Here is a 24,199-nt window from a genome sequence, read left to right on the forward strand (position 1 = left end):
AGGTTGGAGTAAGCCAGGTTGTGTCATCACAAGTGTTCATAGAATGTTCTTCGGTGCAACTTACATTTTGCTTACCACTACTATAATGGGTTAAAATTATTCTTTCATGATTTAGCTGGAAATCATCTCGCCATGATGGTGAATTCAATTGGAGACCTGATCAGCCAAATTTGCATTTCCTGAATGATAAAAGTATATCTGTGTTTAGTTGGAGACTCCCTTTTATTATATGTTCCTGCATTCGCATCAAGCTTAAAATTAGTGTAAGATGGCATAAGCACCAATGTTTCATCTGCTTCACTTAAACTTTTACCTGGAATATACTTTGTTTTCTGCAACTGTTCAATAATACTCAATAAATCCTCATGAGAATGCAGCCGGTGTATATATTTTTTTTTTTATAATAACATCAGGATTTGATTAAAAGTTTTATTAACATGAAAAATTAAAAAAAACACTATCAGAATTGAAAATCTTATATTTGAAAATTCGAAATTGTAAGTTACGTTAGGGTTTTCAGATAACTTGTACAGTGTATATGTGATTGTTTAAAAGTTATGTTTTGCATTGTAGTAAATTGCATTTTAATGTCCCTTTCTTTTCTTCGAATAGAGTTCTATGTCGCATGATCAGTCATTCCATTTATTTTTTATAAATCTAGATTGGGGTTGGTAGAACGTTTAACATAATGGTTTATCATTGATTTGTGAGGTATAGAGCTTTTAAAACCCCCATAGGTCATAGTATCTGACACACAACACTAGCACATGAAGCTTTTTCCCCCCCAAATACAGTCAGCCTACATTTCACTAGGTTTAATGCGAAAAAAACTCCCCTTCCATGGTTACAGGGTTGAGTGACCAAGACATTGTTGCTGTTCTATTAATGTACATGGTTTACAATAGCATGTCTGCTTGTGTACATCTGTGCAGCTCTGGATTCATAGCCACCTCTTGGACTGGGTTACCCTAATAATTTGGTTTTAGGACATCCCAAGAATCGCTTAAAAAACCCAAAATAATCCTCCATAGACATCATCAATCTACCTATAACACTTCCCTAGTCTTTGTGTACTTGACCACTTTTACACTTCATTTATCATACCTCAGCCCACTTAACCCTCCTTGTCACTCACTGCTGGTGGATCTCAGTAAGTGCAAGCAGCAGAGAGAGACCTCAAGGATGTTAGCAGTCCATATTGCAGTAATGGAAGACTGGCTCTGTAATTACTTCATAGCTAAACAAGATGCTATGCAATTGTGATAAAAAGCCTTCAAAGATAATGAAATATTCCCTTAAGCACTAATGTTGACATTACACCAGTGATACACAGAGTCATTGTCAACTGCAGTAAGTGCACGTGTTCTCTAGGTGTGGCAGCACTCCCACTTGTCTGGCTGGTGTAATTAAGGAGCATGCCCACTTCACAGTCCTTGCAACACCTCCCGGAAGATCAATGTGCATCTGGGTTTGTGGATACTTGTGGAAATTTGCGTGATGGAAAGAGTGAAACGCCACTTTAGCGATTTTGTGCTAAGATACAGCTTGCCTTCTTAATCATGAGTGAGGGACGTTGAGACTCTTTATTATACTGTATATGTAACTTTTATGTGTTTTTGAAGGTAAGTATAATAGTTGAAGCGCAACTGGAAATGGTATTTCCTGCAAAAGTACAATGTGTACTTGCTCCTTATTAAAAATACAGGACATAAATTCAAGTAATTTTGGGGAGAGGCTGTGCACCATCCCACAAGCAGGGAACCTAAGCTGTGTCTTCAGACTTCTATTTCATTTAAATAATCTTCATCAAAGCAAAAACTATTTTTTTCCTGTGTGTGCAAACCTAGGAGCACTCAAGAACCTATTCCAGACTCTGCAAGGATTGTCCACTATCTGCCCAACTTCTTCTATCTGCTAGTACAAACCTTTACATCCATGCTCTTCCCTGTAAAATTGTATGTGAAGGTCCAAAAGTAGAGCGTGCAATCACATTTTGTGCAGAGGTTTTCCAGTTTTTGCAATTCGCAGATGAGCATCATTGTGGCTATATGTGTAGAGCTGTTTTTTTGTTTTTTTATTGAATGTTTTCAAAATAAGGGTTATTTAAGAAAATGAAAACAATTTGAAGTTCTCCTACTGAAAAGAAGAATTCTACCCACCAGTGGGGCCATATACATGAGAACAATGTTTCATTTGCAGTGTACCTTGTAAATGACGGGACCAATTGTTTTGCCGATTTGTTACACAACAATAAGCTTTCTCTCGTTGTCTTCCGACTCTGCAAGGGTACATTAATTAGGTCAGTCTTAAGTTTTCTCTAATGGTATCTAATTATAATAAAGAATGATATTCTGGCTTTAGAATTGTCAATTTTTATTTATTTTAGCTAGTAAAATTGCAGCTGGAATGTTCAAGGATGTTTTATTCAATTAATTTGAAGTCTTGCAGGTTAGATCTCTTGTACTCAGTCTTTCAAAACATTTACAAAGCATTACAGCAATGCAATGCCCTACAAGAAAAATAGGAATATGTTTGACAAATTTATTTGGTAAGCAGTGTGTAACTTCTTCTCTAACTTTTAACTTTCTCTTTTTTTTTTTTTCTAGCACACAGGATCCAGGCAGAAAAGCAATAGACCCCAACAATTCCACAAATTTAACACTGGAAAAGTTCTTGGTTAAGCTGTGTTCACACCACCAGAGGCAGTTTATTCAAGTGTTAAACAATTTGTGCACTGAAGAGCTATTATTGAAATCTAAAAGTCAAAGTTACTCTGTTTCTGATATCGAGAATGGCGATGTACACGATAATGGTCATCCTTGTTCTGCCAGAAAATTAAACATTTCCCTCATGGAGTTAAAGAAATCGGCAAGTGAAGTCAGTCTACATTCACCCAGGAAAGCTCTTGCTAAAGAAGCTGCAACAAGTAGTATCGAAGTGGAAAATTGCCACACTCAAATTGCACAGGATTTGGATGAGGTTATAAAGGCGCCAGTTTCACCAGATTTCCAGAAAGATTCTGCTACAAGTTGTATATTACAAAACTGTATTCACTCTACAGACCAACCAGAAGAAACGCTTGCAAAAAATCATATACATGTTAAAACCACAGAAGATGAAGCTGAGTGTACTAAAAACTCTGAAGTTGGTTCCACTGGTTTTTTAGAATGTGGTGATCTCTCGCCCAATAACTTCTTTTCAAGCCTACTAAATAATGGCCAGGAGTCTCCTTTAAATATCCCTAAAGTTGCAGACAAAGAAAACACACAATACATTAGCCCCAAACAGACACGTTTGGACAAAGACAACAATGATTGTAAAGTAAAACAAGAACATTCTTTACATACTACGGTGGTAAAGAAACTTGATAACCGTTTAAGCTATTGTGATAACAAATGCGAGAATTTTCAGAATCTTGGTGATAATTTAGGGTCTGCTTTACATGAAAATACAAAGCACCCAAAACCAGTTAAATGTAAAAGTACACCGAGTGTGCGGGAAAATGATTATGATAAACAATGTGACGTAGTTTACATTAGCAACCCAGTTGCAACAGAATGTAATATTGAGAATCAAAAGTCTTTAGTTTGTCCACGAACTACCGCAAGGAAAAGCACACGTGGGTATCTTTTTGGCGGCGACTGTTGTGAATTGTCTACTGTTCGCACATTGGTTAGAAGCACCAAAGTGGAGGAGAAAGCAACCTGTGCATTAAATATTGCTGAAGCATTAATAATTCCTAATGGAATGATCTCTGAGACACTACCTTCTACAGATGTGGTATCAATGGTTCATCTAGAAGACAAGAGGGTAGGAAATGATACTTTTAATTATCTACCAGAAAATGGTACAATGATTGACGTAATTCCAGACACTGCCAGCTGCAACCATACTGATACCCATCTTGATCAAATTCCACATATGATGGAACAGTCTGTGGATTCTGTGTCCAAGTCCCTTATAGGGGTCATCTCTCTTGTACATGATGACCCTGCGAAGGCCAAGTTTCCAAGATCCCGAGCTGAAAATGAAATGTTACCAAATGGACATTCTGATGAAATTGCGAAGAGGTTAGACATTAATGCTCCAGTAGTATATATGGATAACTCTATAGCTGCAAATGATTATGAAATTAGAGAATCTGACTTTGCTACAGATTCATTCATTGATGCTACCCATTCTAATATTTCTGTCAACCAGGGGAACAGTCCTGTGGTCTCTTCACTAGATGTGAATATCACTGTTTCTTTAGAAAATAAACCCCTGCTTTCTGCCTGTGATACGGAAATGGAATTACCTGCTGATGAGCGTTCCCCACTGAAGACTGCTGTCGAAAAATCTTCTACGTTTAAACATACTTGTGTTGGCCCCTCTGGTTGTTCAACTTCGCTCCCAAATGGCACGGATGACAAAGGTCTGGACATGGTACTTTTTGCATCTGATTGTCACTCTCGTCTTAATAATTCCGAGACTTTACTTGAAAATTGTTCTGTAGCAATGAATACAGACTCTGACATTACAGATGTACAGGAACCACTAAAGCAGATATGTTCAGAACCCATCCAAGACTATATATGCAAAGAAAATTCAGAAGAGGCAAATCTAAACTGTTCGAGTTTTCTGAGTAATTTGCAAGATGGTTCCGAACAAACGATTAAAGAAAATATAAGCATTATAAATTCAGAAATACTGGAACATTTAAAAGAGGAACAAACTGTAGCAAATCTTAATAAATGTTCAGTAGAAAAAAACCCTACAGATGATATAGAATTGAAGAGTTTAGAAACCTTACAGCCTTTGCCCGAAGAACTGAATTGCTCAACACCTGCCCATAGTGTAGAAAGAGGAGGCAGCGCTAAAGATATTCACAATCTTTTCGATACATGTGCCAAAACAGGTAGAAACAGCACTGTCCAGCTAGAAGTAGAGGCCGTTTCAAAGAGAGATACCCAGCAGTGTGATGCTGTTTCGTCGTTCAGAGGGAAGCAGAATGACACTGCAGAGGAGCCATTGGAAGCAAAGCAGAAAAATGTGGAAAAATTGATTGATGTCAAATTGGATACATTGGACAATCATTTGACGGAGAGCAAAAATATGAATGATGAACTTCTCATACCATCCAAAAGGAGGCTAAAAAAACCTCCTGCCCCATCTGACAGACGTCTTAGAAGTTGTGAATCTCATGTCGACTCATGTCCACAGAATAATACTTCTCTTCAAATTCATATCTGTTCCCTTCTGAGCACCAGCACAACACAGAGGTCTGTGGAATTTAAGACTGAAAACAACACACAATCCAATATCTTAACTCATTCTGTTTTACAGGCTGATGAAAGGGAAGATGGTGAAAACTATTTTGGGCAGACTTTGAACAATCAATTTGCTGGAGGGAAACCGTTACTTTCACAAAGGATTCTGAAACCTAAATGTTTTTCCCCTTCTAAAATATCAGAAAATATAAGAATATGTTTTGAAATAGGTACAAATAAACGAAAGGTATGTTTTGCTACAGAAAGTAATGAGGATTGTTTAACGGTGGAAGATAAAGTAAGTAATAGTGGATCAACTCGTTTAAAAAGTGCATGCCCGTTTAAAGTTAAGAAATGTAATAAGCGGTTATCTGCAAATGCCTCAAATTCCCTCTCTTGTCCACAAAGTAACATCAAACATGTTGCTTTAAAAACCTTAACAAAACACAAAATTAAATTCTGCAAAACTAAAACCTTAAAGGAGCTGTCTGGAGAAAATGTCAGACGACCCAGTAGATTAAAGAAATGTGAGGGATGCAATGCCCAATCGTATGACATTTCTTTAAAAACCTCAGAATTAACAGGAAATGATAAAGATAAGCAGAGACCAAAGTTTATGGACTGGTGTTCGGAAGAGGAAAATCAGGAGCGGATTTCTAATTTTAATAACAAATACACGTCCATCCACAAAAACTGGATTTCACTTGAAAAAGAGGCTGCACACGTGACCAAGTCTAAAAACAAAGCTGACAAATTGAAAGAGATTTGGAAAACAAAGAAAAGGGCGCGTAAAAGTAAAAACGTGCGGGAAATGCCCAGAAATTCTCCTATGCAAATGTTGTTTATGAATTCTTTAAAACTATCCAACGTTTGTAGGTGGTTTTTGGAAACAACAGAGACAAAATCCTTAGTGATTGTAAAGAAAATAAACACTCGGATACCTGAAGAACATCAGCTCCCAATTTTTCCACAGCAGAGACATTCAAAGCAAAGCTTATATCCCCACACATTACAGGCACAGCGCTTGAAAAAACACCTGAAGAAATTTGCCTCTGTTTTCCCAGCACATAATGACATCAACACCCAGAATGCACTCGCTAAATTAATAGAGAACAACATAGAACTTGAGGTTCCTGAAGATGCTGTAAAAAGAGCTTCCAACTGCAAGAAGGTGGAAGCCCAAATTCACACTAAGAAACCTACCAGTGCTCGCATCCTAAGAAAATACAACAATTTCAGAGAAAACTTACATCGTCAGTCTGCATCAGTAATGAATAAAAAAGGAGAATCTAGGGCAAATAAAACAGAAAGTAAAATTAACCACATTCAAAATATTAAGTCAATCTCCAAATTAAGTTTGCAAACTATTACAAACTCTCTTACCCCTAAATATGCAGTAACTAGTGAAAAGCAGAAAGCTAAGAAACGTCCCAAAGATGTCTCATTGATAAAGCATGTTGTACAGCCAAGTAAAAAACGAAAAATTGAAGCAAAACAAGAGGTTGTAAAAAATATAAAACGTGTCAATAAAAATGCACTAGCAACAAAAAATGAAGTCCGTAAAGTCAAACAAATTGACTTTGTTTCCACAACCCGAGCTCCCAAGAAGCTAGGGGCAAAAGCTCAAGTCTGTAAGGGAGCAATTTTAAAGAAAAGGAGAACAAAAACTGCTATCCAAAAACATTTGCATAAAGCACAACTTAATAAATGTCAAACAAAATCGGCTAAACCAAGACCAATTCCCTCAAACTTGTCAAGACAGAGGATCACTAGGACATCATCTTCACAGCTAAGGAAGAAGGAAATACACCGAAAAATATGCACTGTCTCTGTAAATAGCAAAAACAAAAATGCAGCAACCCGTAAACAAAGGTCACAAACAAACTCTCAGACACACAGAAAGAGATGATCACTTGAATTAAAAGGACAAACTGAAATTGTTACCTGTGTGCTGTTGTACAGTCGTCATTTGCATTAATTGTGGACTTTTTTTCTTTTTCTTTTTTCAGAAGCTGTAACAAGCCCTGAAATCTACCGTTAACCGTGATATTATAGGCGTTGTAAAGCTTGGGGTGTGGGGAAGTGAAGGTTTTTTTTGGTGCTCAGAAAATAAGTTATTTAGATTAGTTTTTTGAACAGTGAATGTCATTAAAAGTACAGTGCCTTATTTATCTTTTTTTTTTTTTTTTTTTTGGTAGACGACACGCCATGTAATAAGCCTTGCATTCTTGCATTTAATACTTGACGCACAAGCACTTGTACTGTAGCAGAAATCAGGCACAAACATGTTCTCTTCCGCAGCTTTTTTTATTTTTGTACATGAGAAATCATGACGTATTTTGATTCACTAGAACTAGTTTGAGTCTTCAGAAGTTTAATTTCGTTAAGTAGCTAAAAGCAATATTGGACATCAATAAAGTTTTAGATCTTTGTCATGTAAATTGTACCAGTCATCTACACAGGTGGAGGTTAGCAGGTTTGTGGGCTATACCCATTATTAATTAGACTACAGCCTATAATTCTATAAGAAGTGGGATCGTGGAGTCCCCCGTACTAGTTCCTAGCAAAATTGATAGGACAATTATAGCGTCATTCCCGAAGATAGCTGCCTCCACGGTGTATAGGTGACCGCTTTCAACGTTAACCCGTTTTATGTTCTGAAATGCGTGTGTCTGTGAAACCGGTTCGTCAGGTCATTAATCCTCAGTATACATGCATCTAGGTCACAATTATTCTATTTATAGAACAACTAATTTGCACTCACTTGAATTTCATTGAATTTGCACAAATGAACTGGTAACTGAAGCTCTGTGTGTTAACATTAACTTAAAAGTACCTTTAGTCTTTTATGGAAAAAAAAATTAAGCACACATTTTAGTCTCCAGCGTCTCATCAGGAAAGGTGGATTTTAATACACCAATTTTTTAAGAATTGTAGGAGTTATGTAATTACTGTAATAATGGCTATTTTTTTAAACCTGGTCAAATTTGGATGTAATTGGAAAATCCAACAAATTGTACTGAAAGAGTATACTTGCAAATGATCAGTTCTTTTATACTGTTTAATTCATAAACACCGGATTTTGGTAAGTGTTTGGCTGGGAGTAGAGCACACAACATACTTTAAACAAATGTGATATTTACTCTGCAGTCTATTGCAGACTTTGCACTGTTGAGGTTTAAGAAAACGACAACTTTTATTTTATTAGGAGAACGTTTAACCCATTTTTATTATGTATGGTATTAGGAGGACATAATTGTATTGCATTTTTTAAAATAATCTATTGTTCAAAAGACCCCTTCATGAAATTTTAACATTCCGAAACAGCAATGTCTAGATAGAGGATGTTCTAATAATCTCTGGAACAATCGCTACTTTAAATCTGCTGTTATTTTAGAGCAGACCTGTCACGCCCATTGTAAAACCAAATTTTTATGTAATGCAGGTTTAGGTAACTTTTGGCCGTCCCAACTGTTGGCAAACTACAAGTACTAGTATCCACTGTCAGCCTAAATTCCACAGCAGCTGGGAAACCATAGGCTGCCATCCTGTACATTAAAAACTTAAATAAAGATTCCGCTAACATTAATACAAACAGCCGTTTATATTTAGTCGTTTTTATTTCTTTCCTCATATACAGGTGTGTGTGTGGAAGGGTGTTCATTCATTCTATTTAAACTATTAGAATACTGCCTAATATCTCTCCTCCTTTTCGTTAAGATACACATCTAGTGGCAAATGAGACAGAAGGAACAGATGAGAAAGGTAATAGACAATTAAAAAATATTAATTGTGACAGGTGTGCAATCCTATTAAATCCCTTGTCTTAATAATTATAGTGACAGATCTTCATTTTAAGAAAGTGTTTTACTGACTGTAATTGACTCGTGTACAAACATAAATGTTAGGATTCCACTGTAGGCTTCTAGAAATTAAAACCACTTTAAATCAAGCTAGGGTTCCTTCCTCAGTCTGCTGGTGTTTGGGGGTTTCTTTTGTTGCTCAGGCTGGCCGTATATAATCCAATTTCACACCCATGGGAGTAAAACAATGTTATCACTATAGGAATCGGTGATCCTTATTTTGTCCATATTTCAGGTGCTTGTTAGTTTTGGGGTTAAACAATATAAATAAGCTCTTGGGTGCTACAAGGGTACCATTAGTCAATGCGTAATGCTCAGGATTAAACCTACGTTATACACACTGTATATGTTGCTTTAGATTTCAGTGTTTGAGGTCTCCTTTGTTCACTAACGGGCAAGGACATACATTATCCGTTTCACAAAACAATCATTTCTTTTTAAATGAATAAGAATGAAGGTCAGTTTGCTTGCAGCTTAGTGCAAAATATTATATTTACTTGTCAAGATGTTGCAAAATATACACATTGTTACGCTTAAAGAAAGACCTGCTTACCATTTTTATAAGAAATTACAATTCCTCATTTGAAACACAAATATCTGCTACACTACTGTAGCTGCTGCAATTGTTTCACTTTGGGATCCGCAACCAATTTTGGTTTTGTGTTTTATTGCGCTTTTTATCTGTTTTTAATATAACATTTCCTACCATCTGACACTAGGATCAAACACAGATGATTTTGAGCGCTAACTGTTTTCCGACTAGATAAAGCTGAAATAGGCTAGTGCACATTTATGCCTTGCCCCCTGGGAGTTCCGGTGGTTACAAAATGTTGAGAGTGTAAGTACTCATATGTGATTGGGAATGAGCATTCACTATAGCGTGTCAGCATGGAGCGCTAAAGACCCTGTCTTTATTGGCTGTCAAAGGGTAAAGGTTCTGAACACTTAAGTGACACCAACCTATAGCCATGCATACTGTGGAGTGTGTATTTTGTTTTGCAGGTATTCCCCTCTCTTTATTAGGAATTGGACGGTTCTGTTTAGTCACAAGCTAAAGCATTCAGTATGACAATAATAATGTGTTCTATATTTGTGGCAGTGCATAGCTGCTATTGCACATTGTCAATATGCGTATTTTTATGTGTTTTGTTTGTTATGTCAATAGCAACAACAAAAAATGCTGTGTACAGAGCCATCTCTAAGAAAAAGGTTCAGGGATTTTGAGCTGTTCAATATTTTTGTATTGCAGTGTCATTTTTGTAAACATTTTGGGGATTTACAGAATTTTTTTTTATTTTTTTTAACTGTACAGATACTGTGAAAATATATTATGGTAAGGGTTTATTGACTTATGATGATTTGGGGGTATTTAAAATATATTGTAGTAGACCTAAATGATACACTGTTTGCTTTGTTCCTTGTATTTATATAAATCAACTGATATATTTGTGTCAGCTTTTCCTTGCTTTGATTACTATAAAGATTTTCTTGCCAACACCAAATTGGCTGGTCTCTTTTACTAACCCTTTCAAATTGGTTTTTAGACGTATCCTGCTTTGAAAAAGAAAATGCGTGTTTTTCAGAGTTGGAAGTGGTTTAGTTTTTTCCCCAATTAGTCATATGCTGTAAGACCCTGCCCTTAAAAATAAAAAAACATTCTTAAAGGTTGAAATAAATATCTAACAAATAGATCTTTTCTCACCACTCCACATCTGCTGCACCTCTTTGCAAATCCTTACACTGGCTCTCTGTGTCCTCCAGAATCAAATTCAAATTTCTCACCCATACCTACAAAGCCCTCAACACCACCTCCCCACATTCATACATCTCAAATCTCAACTCAAAATACTTGCCCTCTGACCTGGGCTTCTCATCTTTGGTAACCATCTCACTATCACCTACAAAAATTCTCCTATGCTGCTCCCTACTTATGGAATTCCCTACCACGGTCAGACTTTCCCACAGCCTTCAAATCTTTAGACACTCTGAAAACCCTCACAGCTGTCCCAATCTCCACTCTGAACCACATTTACTCCTCTAGTTTCAGCTGTGCCCTCTTCCACTTAGAATGTAAGCTCTGTATTGAGCAGGGTCCTTCATACCCTTTGTTATCATGTCTGCATTTATTTTGTCTACCTTGTATGTACCTGTTTTATGTAGGTCCTGTTTTCCCTACTGTACGGTGCTGCGGAGCACTGTGGTGCGATACAAATCTACGATCCTAATAATAGAAATACAACAATTTTTTTTTCAAATAGATTATTTTGTTTTGCTGCAATTGTCCTCTGCACAGTTTGAGACTAAGTGGTATATTTATTGAGCAGCGGTTATGAGAAACCGCTGGTTCTCTGCGATTTACATTTTTATTTTTATTTTTTTAAATAGCAATTTTATTAAAGCCAAAGCACATCAGGTTTTGTCTTTTAATAAAACTGCCATTTTACAAAATGGCGGCAAACCGCGGCTTGATAAATATACTTCTAAGGCTATTGACACATGGAGTAAATTTATCAAGCTTTGGGTTTGAAAAAGTGGAGATGTTGCATAAAGCAGCCAATTAGACTCTAGCTGTCATTTTGTAGAATTTACTAAATGAATTATGGTGAGAATCTGGTTGCTATAGGCAACATCTTCATTTTAATATTTTTTTTTCAAACTTGCAGCTTGATAAATTTACAGTGTTCTGAGTGCTTAAATCCCGAGAACCAACACGTGTATTTAAAGAAATTAAATGACACATATGTAATGAACTATAATGGAATACGTTTTTCAGTAATTGCTGAGCCAAAATGTTTGTGATCCCAAATTGGGGATTTTGAATAGCAGACAAGAGTGTGGTGGTATACAATAAGGTTAGTGAGTGCTTGCATGGATCAGCCCCCAATAAAATGACACTTCTCTTCTACGTGATTACATACGCATAATTTTGTGTTTTTGGATTGGAAAATGTGTTCAGTTCCTTTCCACTTCCTGACTGCATTTATTTGATCAGTTCTGTTATGTTGGTTTTAAATAGTCTTGGTTCCTTTGTCACTGACAATTGATACACATGTAATCCGGTCACAAAGTGTAGGTAGTATACAAATGTACCAGATTCATACCAGTAACCCCTTATTGGTAAATGTGTGGGTATATCGTCTTCAGCAACAGCTAATATGATTAGACATTTAGTGATGGAATTAGCAACCTATTTTGTAGTACATAGTCTCAATGGCTTGTCACTTTTCAAGGTGAGATAACAGCTGCAGCTATAACATGTGAGGGATAGTCTGTCAAACTAAAACAATGAAATGCAGTTTGTTATCTGTGTTTAAGGAAACACTTATAATTTTTCATTTTTTTCATGTATTGGGTTATAATGCTCCTCCTCTAAAGTATTGGTTGATATAACCATTAGGTATCATTGTTCTTACTGCGGTTTAACCCGTGACAAAAAGGAGCTTTGATACAAAACTCTGTAAAGAATCAAATAATGTTTCATTAATGAAATTATAGCAATATTCACATTTAATTCCTTTTGCACGTGTGCAGATGCTTTTAAATATAATGTACTTAATTTTTCCACAAAACTTCAGTTCATGACCAAAGATATTTTCACACAGTCATACTTGCATATTCTCCCACAAAGTCCGGGAGATTCACTAATTTCAGAGAGTTCTCCTGGGGAGTAGACCACACCCTCCCAGATCCCCCTGTCTTTGGAAGTGAGTAGGGCATCTATGACTACCTGCGGTACGTATCGCGTCATAATGGCTCTGCTCACATATTGCACAATGAAGCGTGGGGGCGGGGCAATGATGGCACAAATTATGTCACGGTGGCTAAGTGGTTAGCACTTCTGCCTCACAGCGTTGGGGTCATGAGTTAAATTCCCGATCATGGCCTTATCTGTGTGGAGTTTGTATGTTCTCCCCGTGTTTGCGTGGGTTTCCTCCGGGTGCTTTGGTTTCCTCCCACATTCCAAAAACATACTGGTAGGTTAATTGGCTGCTATCAAAATTGACCCTAGTCTGTGTGTGTGTTAGGGAATTTAGACTGTAAGCTCCAATGGGGCAGGGACTGATGAGTGAGTTCTCTGTACAGCGCTGCGGAATCAGTGGCGCTATATGAATAAATGGTGCATCCCCAGCACTTTTCTCTCTAAAGTGCCCATATGCAAGAATTCGTCACTTCCATCCTCCTGTCAAACACCATAGCAGAGGAGAGACAGAAATAAAACCGTCCGTGCACGCAAGGAAGAAAGCTGGTACTCTATGCTGTATAGACGAGCTAAAGCTTCTGTGCAGGAAAAATCGTGCATGAAAAATAAAGAAAAAAAAAAAAAATCACAGCATCTTTGTGACTGGTCCTGTCAGAACTGTAGTGACTTATAGTTACCTACAATTACAATGATGTTGCAGGAAATCATCAGTAATCTGCTGAATTACTGCTACTTATTGGGGCTAAGGTTATTGCTACAAATTGGTGTGGGGGTGCTTGCCTATAGTTACAGGCCAGTCCGCTGTATGATTTTGTCGCCATTTAGTGTGCCTTAAAAGCAGAAGAGCTTTCCAAGTGTATACTTGTAATTTTGTACCTGACCTTATATTAGTGTGACAATTTTTCACTCTTCCAATCATATATCTCTTTCAAAATGTACAAGATAATGCTGCACATCTACAGAGCTTGCTAAATCTAGAATGCCCAATGTCTTAAATCAACGCACAAACTAGACAATTCATTGATATCTTATATTTTATTTTCTATTTGTAAAAGCATATAAATAAATAAATATATATGGATTATATATTATAAATGTTAAGTATTGCAAAAAGGGGCAATGAAACGGGCAGAAAACTTGTGCTCTATATAGCATTATTTCTACATGTTCTAGATATTTTACGTATCGTTTAATCATCTTTCTGTTGGTTATAGAGCACCCACTGATTGTGCTGTCTCTTAGGATTCTGAACATTCTAACATAAGAAAATGTTTATTCATAAGCTACTTGTGCAGCCATTATATAGATGGTGAATGATCATCACTGCCTTTCCTAATTCTGGTAATATTGACCAGCTTCAGCCCTTCATTCTGCTGCAGTCTTTGCTATAAAGTTTGAACAGGGTCCCCTGTGCCTTTGTACAAAAAGAGAACATTGGCATTCTGTCTGGGCAGCATTTATTAATATCCTATAATGTTAGCAGAATTATATGTGTGTATAATATAAATAAATATATATATATATTTATATTTATTCACTTTATTCAATACAGTAATGGGGATAATAGATAAGCTGGATGTGAGAACCTTGTTTCATCAAGGCGAGTTTGACACCGTCTTCCTGCAAATTGAACTACTCAATTATGTAGTGGAGAGGTGGTTGGAACAGTTAGTGTAGGGTCTGCAGTCTGGCAGACCCTGAGCGGATTTGCTCATTCTGGTGAAGAATGTTCGGAGGGTTTTGAATATCTGGGAGATGCGACATTGATGCTGGGCTCATTGGGGCTTGGATTTCAGCCTGAACAGTCCAATCACGCTGTGCCTTCTGATTTACGACTTGGGAGGTAGACATAGAGTCCTTGCCTTCTCTTGTGAGGTTTTGGTCAGTACTGGCCCCGGGAGGAAGAAGAATTTCTTTATCCCTGTTAATGCTTCCGGACCTTAGGGCCCATTGGTTTTGCTCTTCGTTCCTCAGGGAAGACAAGGAGTCAAAGCTAAGCATCCAGCTGATATCTCCCGTGTTGAAAGTAGTCTGATTTTATTCTGTGATCGGTGGTTTGATTCCACCACAGACACCCTGGTAAGAGGAATCTTATCTCTGGGATACATATTAGATCTGAGGTTCCCAATCCAGATAACATTTCTCTATCAACCTTAATGGAGTCAAAACAAGTGATTTTTGCTTATGGGAAGTCATTAAATCCTTGATCTCCTACGGAGTAGTGATTCCAGTCCTTAAAGAGCTTTTACTTTTAAATCTCTTATTTGTTTCTGAGACTCATTTGAATCTGAATACCCTGATCATTTAAGTTTGGGTGGGAAAGTTCTGAATGAACTTTCCCAGCAGCTCCGTTTCGGCAGCACTGTACTATCCTGCAGCCGCGGCGCTGTCAATGAAGCGTCCGCGGTGGTGCTGTATACAATACAGCACCACCACGGACGCTTCTTTGTCAGCGCTGCGGCTGCTGGATAGTACAGGGGCACTTCTTTAGCGGTGGCGCCACTGAGTCCGGGTAGGGAGTTGCAAATGGGAGCGGCGGGGGCAAAGTCCTGAATTCAGAAGTGTGAGGTGAGGAGAGGCATAGATCATTGGCAGAACATATTAAGAGAGTAGGGGAGTATTTCTTTACAAAGTCAGAGGAGGAGGTATTAAAGAGCAGGCACGCATATAGGGGGGTTTCCAATTGCCTGGAACCCCCCCTTCCTCCACTCCGGGTCAACGGCTTGAGCCACTTAAAAAGTAGTAGTAGTAAATAACACTTTTCAAGAGCTGCAGCTGCTGCATACAGTGCATGTTATAGACTAGCCAAAACAAAGCTTCTGCACCTGCCCAGTGGTAGCAAAATGCCTGTGAGGATCAGTCCCTGATCAGTTAGTGCAGTGGATTGGAGAACATTCAGTTTTGTTAACATGACAAGAAATCGGCCCTGCCCCACTTATACCATCTTTATAGAATGCTTATGTTAACCTCTTCCTGACCACTGATGCTATTTATATGAAATAGAGATGTGTGATACATAATGTATTATAGTCCTCTCTGACATCACAGCCATTACAGGGAGCAAAACATTGTATAAATGGCAGCCAGGCATACAGTGAATACGGTCACAATGTAATACAGGCATTTTATTAGTTCAGACACTTACAGTAATTGCAATATCTGTCGGCTGTACCCAACATGAGACGTGTACTCCAGACTTCACATTGCATAAATGACACTTGCATTAAGTTTAACAGCAACGTTATTATTCGTGCAGCTGATTTTAGTGTTTTTACATTTGGTAAATGTCTTCTTTTTATACTGCAAGTGTAGTATCTGCTTGAATCATTTATTTTATTTTTGACAGGGCTTATTGCGGTTTTAAGTGCAGTTATATAACTTTTGCCTATATGGATGAGTTTCACATGGTAACAAATAGACATCTGAAGCAGGTATGTATACTATAACATATTTACATAGCAATAAATGATTGTTTATGAAATCACATCATTGACGCGTTCATTTTTTATATGTAGTTGTGTGTAATCATTCTGAGCCAATCAGGAAACATTGTTCAAGACAGATGACGGCGACATCATCCTAAAGTTGGATGATGTCGCCAAAAGTTTATGATACTTTTTGTATATAATACAGTATCAATACCATATATCATATATGGTGTCATTGAGTAATACTGTATTTTATAGAGTATGCACTGTATGAGGAGATCTCTATGTTTTCTATGGATTTACATACACAGTGCTCTGCATGGGGGATTACCTTTTGTTAAGTGCTATTAATGCCACCTTCATGGGCTGGACACACTTGTTTCAAAATCAGCATTTGGTAACCCCCCTCTAGAAATCCTGCGTTTGCCCCTGAAGAGCGCCATATATGTGTAGGTAAGCAACTTGAATTGTGTTCTGGAGGGAATGGGGAGCCAGTAGAGGGTTTTGCAGAGGGGCGTAGATGAACGGTGGGAGAGGGAGAGTAGTCGCTAGGCCACAGTCAGCGCAGATTTGGTCAACACATTTGTCCGGCAACCCAAAGAGGTGATGAGCCCAAAAGTACCAAAATAGATTTGTCACGGGTGAAAAAATAGTTTAGCACCTTAGGGGTTAAATAAGCATGTTCCTCTAAATCAGTGGTCAGGGAACAGGGGTAAATTACCCCAAATGGGGTAAAAATTAAATTCCTGGGGGTATTGCTGCCCGATTCACATGCTGTCAGTTGGATTGTAGACCCCTTTAAATGTGAAATTGCTGTTGTACCAGAAGAGCCTCAAGGGTTGGCAGAGGCACTTCTTGAGCTTCGATGCAATAATGAAGCACGTATTACATTTGAAAACAAAGCAGATCTGTCGTATTTTTGGATGTCAACAGCTGCAAAGGCATTTTAAATTGCACACGAGGAGGCAGTCAAAAAGTTGCTGCCTTTTGCAACAACCTACCATTGCGAACAAGGATTTTCCACTCTAACGAACATAAAAACAAAGCAGAGAAATCGATTGGACGCTGAAGACTGTATCCAAATTGCTCTGACATCAAAATGCCCCAATATTGATGCTCTCGTATCAAAAATGAAGCAACATCAACCTGAAGTTTTGAAGTTGAAGCTTTCAAAGAAATTTTGAATAGATTCAATAAAATTTTGAATTCCAATAATTAATAATATATGATTTCCTTCCTTTCAAATCAAGGGGGTAACATCGGCGTATCTAAATATATTTGGTGGTAAAAGGTAAAACAGTTCCCTGACCCCTGCTCTAAACGATATGCTGTATTTGCATGTAGGGATGGCTGTGCATTGAAGAGCACCGCAAAGTCTATCATCCAGAGTGTGTGTGATAGGCATCAGAACACCAATCCCAGCTTCTCCGAATGAGTGGCATTTTATTACAGTGACTTCACCGTTCTCCCCACAAAGGTTGAAATTACTGCAGAATAAAGTAGTTATTTTTGATTAAAGCTAAGAAGCCATGTCAAATCAGATTTTCATTTATCTCTGTAAATGTTTTAAGATAGACAATGCTTTCATCATATAAAGGACAATACCGCCCATATTCAGAGGCCGTCATGTCAGCCCTAGTCAGGAATGGTTGTTATGATAGATGTGATGTCAGTAGAATTTGAGATCTACTAATGGATAATGTCTCATTATTTAAAATAAGGAAGATTCTCTGAAGCACATTCTGGGAATAATCGGTTTCTACTATTTTTTATTTTTTTTATACTATACATTTATAATTTTCAAAGTCATTAATAGATGTTCCTTACAATTAATATATGATATGAATAAACTTCCTGTATTTATAATATTAGCCCTAAATTTAGATGCAAATGACTCCGAGTTGCCTTCCTTACTCTGCAACAATGTGAAGTGATTTGAGTCCTACTGGGAGAAAGGAAATATATTAGTTTTTTATTATTATTATTTTCTAATCAGGTTAATTAGAAAATAATATTGTGACCATGATCACACCAAAATAATTAGTTGTTTTAGATATACAGTAGCTTCCAGCAAATCACTGTTTACATAAACAAGGGGTTAATATATGTTGACATAAGCTTCAGATGCCTTCTTTTTGACTCCTTGCTTTCAGAGTTTTTCCAGACACTCCTGGTGTCATAGACAGCCTGTCAGCCGTGTGTTTATTGCGCCAGTCCAAAGCTACTAAATGATTGGGATTTTTTTTAGGCTGGAAAAGATCATATTTGGAGTCACTACAGGTACAAGCATGTTCCCTAGTTAAAAATGCATAACAATACTTTCCATAATCCATGTTTGAGGAAGCCTCTGTACAAATATGGAACCAGCCAGAGGAAAATGTGTCTTCGATAATCCAGAAAATCATACACTGTATATTTTACTTATTATCATGTGTCTGCCATGTTTTAGAAGAGTCATAATATTTATAGAACTCATTATTAGAAGTGGTTTTGAACACGGGCCAATAAAACCGTTGCGAAACAGATTAGCATTCCATCACACCACTAGCCCTGATATTACAGGTGAGGGGAGTTTGGGTAGAAAGAGCCAGGTTTAAAAGGTGCTGAAATGGTTTTAGAAAATATCCATTCTTGGTGTTCTGTTTTTCGCTGATGAACAGTTCTTGCCTTCTCCAGGCAGCAGATTACACAACAGTACATAACCGCTTCTGGGTTTATTTCTATTATATTTTTTTAAAAAACTAATTTTATATTTCTGTGTCCATTCATCACATATCACATATGACTTTTTGTCATATTTAAACTGCATTTAATAATGTTCTGTATTTGTGTTCTTAACAAATTCACATGTCTGATAGGCTTGGTTTTAAAATGCTACATTTTATTATTTACATTAACTGATTAAATTCGGCTGTGATTCCAATTTTGAATCAGTCATGGAGTAACAGATAACTTCCTATAGATTTTAACTATTGACCTAAATCTTAGTTGTTGCAGTACTGGGTGTTTAATAGCTATTAAATATATTTCAAGGGGGTTTTATTTTGATTAACACTTTCACACCCATATGTCGCGCATGCCCAGGTGGGTCTTTATAGCATGTGATACATATAGAGTTCAAACTACTGCTCGTTTTTTGGCATCTGGATGCTGTATTTCAGTTATTTTAAAAGTAAGAATGCCTTAAAAGCTTCACAACTCATCAATTACAGTGATGCAGCTTTATAATGAAAGCCCTGAAATCACTCTTTTTTTTTTTTGAGGTGATACATCAAAAGAATACAAAAGCATTACGTTATATCACACACAAGTATGGTGACATGGCATAACACGTATATCTAAACATGCAATCTAAAAAGAACATGGTGCCTTTTTATTTTAGAGGAATAAGGGGAGATGGGAACATTAGGGAAAGAGGGGGGAGATTACAAAGGGCAGGCCAGGAGAGGCCCTCATAGCACAAGTCCTAACGAGGGAGAGATAAGGCTGAAGCACATTAAACTAGAGCAGTTAACCCCTATCAAAGCTTAAGTAGAATATTCAAATATACACATGGGAGGAAGACTAAGAAAATGTGGAAATAAAGGAGGATGGAGTGATGTACTCCATGTGGTAGGTATTCCATATCTGATTGACCATTGAGACAGCACTGGGGGATTGGAATAGATCTGGGAGGCCTGTTGCGGCACTAAAAATGTGACAGACTAGTTTGGATAGATGTTTAGGTAATTCAGGTATCAGTAGGGGATAGTGGGGAGTATTCAGGACAGTTTGTAATTGTGAAGCCAGTTGTAGAGTGAATCAGGCCATGGGCAGCACGGCGGCTTAGTGGTTAGCACTTCTGCCTCACACCAATGGGGTCATGAGTTCGATTCCCGACCATGGCCTTATCTGTGTGGAGTTTGTAAGTTCTCCCACACTGCGTGGATTTCCTCCCACACTTGATAAAACATACTAGTCGGTTCATTGAATGCTATCAAATTGACCCTAGTCTGTGTGTGCTAGGGAATTTAGACTGTAAACTCCAATGGGGCAGGGACTGATGTGAGTGAGTTCTCTGTACAGCGCTGTGGAATTAGTGGCGCTATATAAACGATGACGAATGAGGAGGTTTAGTGGAATGTTTCCACCTGAGACCAATTTCCCAACAGAGATTTAATTAGAATAAATTCTGAAGGCTTACATCTTTGAAAGGACCATATACCACCTAAAATAGATTTTGTAAGCGTTCTATTTGATCTTGACACATATTTAGGACCAGGGCCGGTGTGGGACTCTCCAGTGCTACCTCTGCCCTTCACAGCGTATCCTCTATAACCCTATGCTTATTCTAATACCCGCTGGGACTCCGAAGCAAGGGGATATGCCGGCAACTAAATAAAAAATATGGGTGCGAGCTGTTGTGGCATCACGGTAATTGTAGTTTCCTTTGTGCTGGGCTTACTGTGTTCCTCTCCCAAACTTAGATGACCTTGCTATATTCTGTCTAAAAGCCCTGGACGAGTCTAGAAATAACCAAATCTCCTGTTCCCATTTTAATGCATATGAAAATTTATCAGAGTTGGGGGTGGGAGGTCAGATTTAAATTGCTATACAACATAGCAATCAGATTGTTGGATAAGGAGTGAAATGGACAAAGTGACCCCTGTGTGGTTTTATAGGCTTAGCCGGGCACTAGATGGATAAAAGCTAGCTGTGTGAGGGCTTGCTCATATTGCTGACTGAAGCTGAATATGGCCATAGTCTTAACAAGGGGAAACAGTGTTTCCACAGCAGGGCTTCTTGATTAATCCCTGTACAATTATTGGGATGGGGTGGAATGGTAACTGATGTGGAACATATTAAGTTAAATAAGTTTTATTACCGTTAAGTTACCCTTTAAGCAACGGCATAAGATAATATTTACATTATTATCTTGAAATTGTTATTCTGCTTTGGGATTGCTGCTAATAAAAGAGAAGTGAACTTTTCTTCTACAAGGACAATGTAGCCCTTGATATGTTGTGTTGTTTTAAGGATAGCCACAAAACGTGTGCTTCTCAGCTGGAATGTGGTCATTTTAAGTGCTTCGCAGAAGAATGGAAGATTACTTATTATATGAGCCAAACCCAGAATATTTACTCCAGACGGAGCTACATTTTTAAGATTATTGTTGGTTTGGATTTAAAAAAGAGCAAAGTCCTTTATTTGATAAGTAACACAGGAAGAAATGTTTGCAGAAAAAAGTTTAAAGGGTAATTCCAATTGTACAATATTGCAGCAGGGGAGGGGGGGGGTGGGTTAAGACAGATCGCCAGATTAAGCAGCAAATCAGGAACAGGACTCGCTACCTTTGAGGAGAAAAAAAACTATAGTGGAATTAGGCTTTCAGTAAAAACCTTTTAAGTGCCAGAGAAAATGGTTTTTCCTTTTCTTTTTTTTTCTTTTATAAATGTCAATTCTCACCACACATCACTCCATTTGTCAGATTGTAAAGATCCTCTATGCTCTCTTGATTTTGTGTTTTCTTCATATTTAATGTCTGTGGAGCTCTTGCAAACGGTACAGCTGTACTGTTTGTATAATTATGTCACTTTATTAGATTGTAATGTCTCTATCGTTACCAATAAAGATTGTCCGATGCGATCAATGTGGTTTCTGTTAGACTCTTACCTTCCGTCTGTAGGCTTCCTGGCCGTCGCTATGACCACCGGGACGTCACTTCCGATGTCTTCATCCCGGTTGCCTGGGCAACAACCGGGACGCTGGGGATCTCCTGCCACTGCGCCCGGCCAGCTGTCGAAACAGTCGGACGCGTGCGCGCAGGTATGTACAGGGCCAGCCATTCAAGGCTGTATACGATCAGCCAATTAAGGCTGATTAGGTTTTAGGTTACTGCTGGTACTCTGCAAATATCACTGACTGCAGGCTCTGCAAATTAATTATACTGCTGCTGGGAACACTTTCTGGACTGTGTTCTGATTGGCCATCTGTACTATTTAAGGCAGTGAGGACTGAGCCTCACTGCCAGTTATAACGTTCTATTCCAGTACTGCTGCCTGCTCCTGTCTTTTGTGTTGAAACCTGTGATTGATTACCCGTGTATGACCTTGGCCTGTTTCTGGATTCTGAACCTGTGCTTCTGACCCTGATCTATTGCCTGTACCCGGATTCTGAACCTCTGCTAGTGACCCTGACCTATCGCCTGTCCCTGGATCCTGAACATGTGCCTGTGACCTTGACCCTTCTGCTTGTACCTGACATTCCCTCTGGTGCTCTGTCCAGTCCGCTGATCTCTGGCCTGCCGATACTGACCTGGGGGCATCTGAGTACCTGTGAGCATAACCAGTCTCTACGAGAAAGGTGGCTGCTAAAGTTAAAGACCTCTCCTACCTGTTCTATGAGTTTATGCCGCACTGGTGGCCTTAACAGTTTCAACGCAAAAAGATTTAATAGCAAAACATAACAAAGTATAACTGATACATACACTGCGAACTGGATCCAGTAACAGCTCATCAATCCTGAAATCTGTGTTGCCAAAGAGAGTGCTACTGTACCAGTATAGCTTGGTTTGAATAAAACATTTAGGATGTCACAATGTACACAAAAGATAACACTAAGATAGTTCTTCATTGGTTCAGGGTTTAAGATAGTCCAGTAAAATGCAGGTCATAGGTCAGTTCAAACGATGCTTCTCCAAAGGTGGGGGCAACTCATTCCAATAGCTGTGTACGTGTCTTGCCTCAGGGAACCACCGAAAATCTTGTTTAAACGAACCCATTAGCAGAGTATTTATCTTATACTACTCATAGCTAACAATCACAATGTTAGATCGCTTATCCGATGATACAGAATTCCTGCTGGTGAAATGTGTATTAATAGAAGACCAAACACAATACATTTCTTATGACCTGAACCATAAATATCTTTAATGTAAGTTTACCTTTTTGTAATAGAATCTCTGTCTTAATAATAAAAGAATTTGAGTTGGAAACTTTGATAAAAGTGAACTATTTACAAATGTAGGTGCGAATATAGCTGTATTTACTGTGTTTTCCTAGTGTGTATGTTAGGGAATTTAGACTAAGCTCCAATGGGGCAGAGACTGATATCAGCGAGTTCTCTGTACAGCGCTGCGGAATTAGTGGCGCTATATAAACAAATGGTGATCATGATTATTGCGTATTTAACCTTTGTACACCGTTGCATAGTAATCAAAATCGTACAGGAACTATAACAACCGATATTAATTTAAAATGACTTCATCCAATTATTTGACTTCAGCAAGATGCTAGATAATAGTAATATGAAAAAAGTATGTTCCTTATTGTATGAGAGTATTTTTTTATAGGATCTTCCAGCATGCTCCGCTTCGCTGTTACATGGTCAGTCAGGTTGTCATAATGGAGGTAGCCAATTTGTGGACAGCCAATATTGGGCAGCACGGTGTCTAAGTGGTTTGCACTTCTGCCTTACAGAACTGGGGTCATGAGTTCAATTCCCGACCATGGCCTTATCTGTGAGAAGTTTTATATGTTCTCCCCGTTTTTGCGTGGGTTTCCTCCGGGTGCTCCGGTTTCCTCCCACACTCCAAAAACATACTGGTAGGTTAATTGGCTGCTAACACATTGACCCTAGACTGTGTGTCTATCTGTCTGTGTTTGCCTGTCTGTGTGTGTGTGTATGTTAGGAAATTTATGCTGTAAGCTCCAATGGGGCAGGGACTGATGTGAGTGAGTTCTCTGTACAGCGCTGTGGAATTAGTGGCGCTATATAAATAAATGATGATAATATTCATACAGTCTGTCCCGTTCATGGAGGCATCCGTGTCACTAGCCCCTAGTACATTGATAGGCTGAAAAATGAGTTAGCCATAAAATAAGCTGCCTCTGCTTTGTTTAGCTGACAGATACGATTTCTTACATTATTTTAAAATATTTTCCAGAAAGCCTTTGCATATAAGCTCATCACACTCTGTAT

General features: G+C 38.1%; 1 protein-coding gene across 2 annotated transcripts in view; it reads left to right on the plus strand.

The window, feature by feature from the left end:
- LCOR (ligand dependent nuclear receptor corepressor) overlaps positions 1-10,566 on the plus strand; it is a 51,208-nt gene extending 40,642 nt beyond the window's left edge. For both annotated transcript variants that reach the window (XM_075215906.1, XM_075215907.1), the window contains exon 7: positions 2,607-10,566. In XM_075215906.1, coding sequence (XP_075072007.1) covers positions 2,607-7,158 — 4,552 coding nt within the window. In that variant the 3' untranslated portion in view covers positions 7,159-10,566. The remainder of the gene's footprint in view (positions 1-2,606) is intronic.
- The last annotated feature ends 13,633 nt before the right edge of the window (positions 10,567-24,199 follow it).

This window comes from Mixophyes fleayi, chromosome 6 (genome assembly GCF_038048845.1).
Source record: "Mixophyes fleayi isolate aMixFle1 chromosome 6, aMixFle1.hap1, whole genome shotgun sequence".
NCBI lineage: Eukaryota > Metazoa > Chordata > Amphibia > Anura > Limnodynastidae > Mixophyes > Mixophyes fleayi.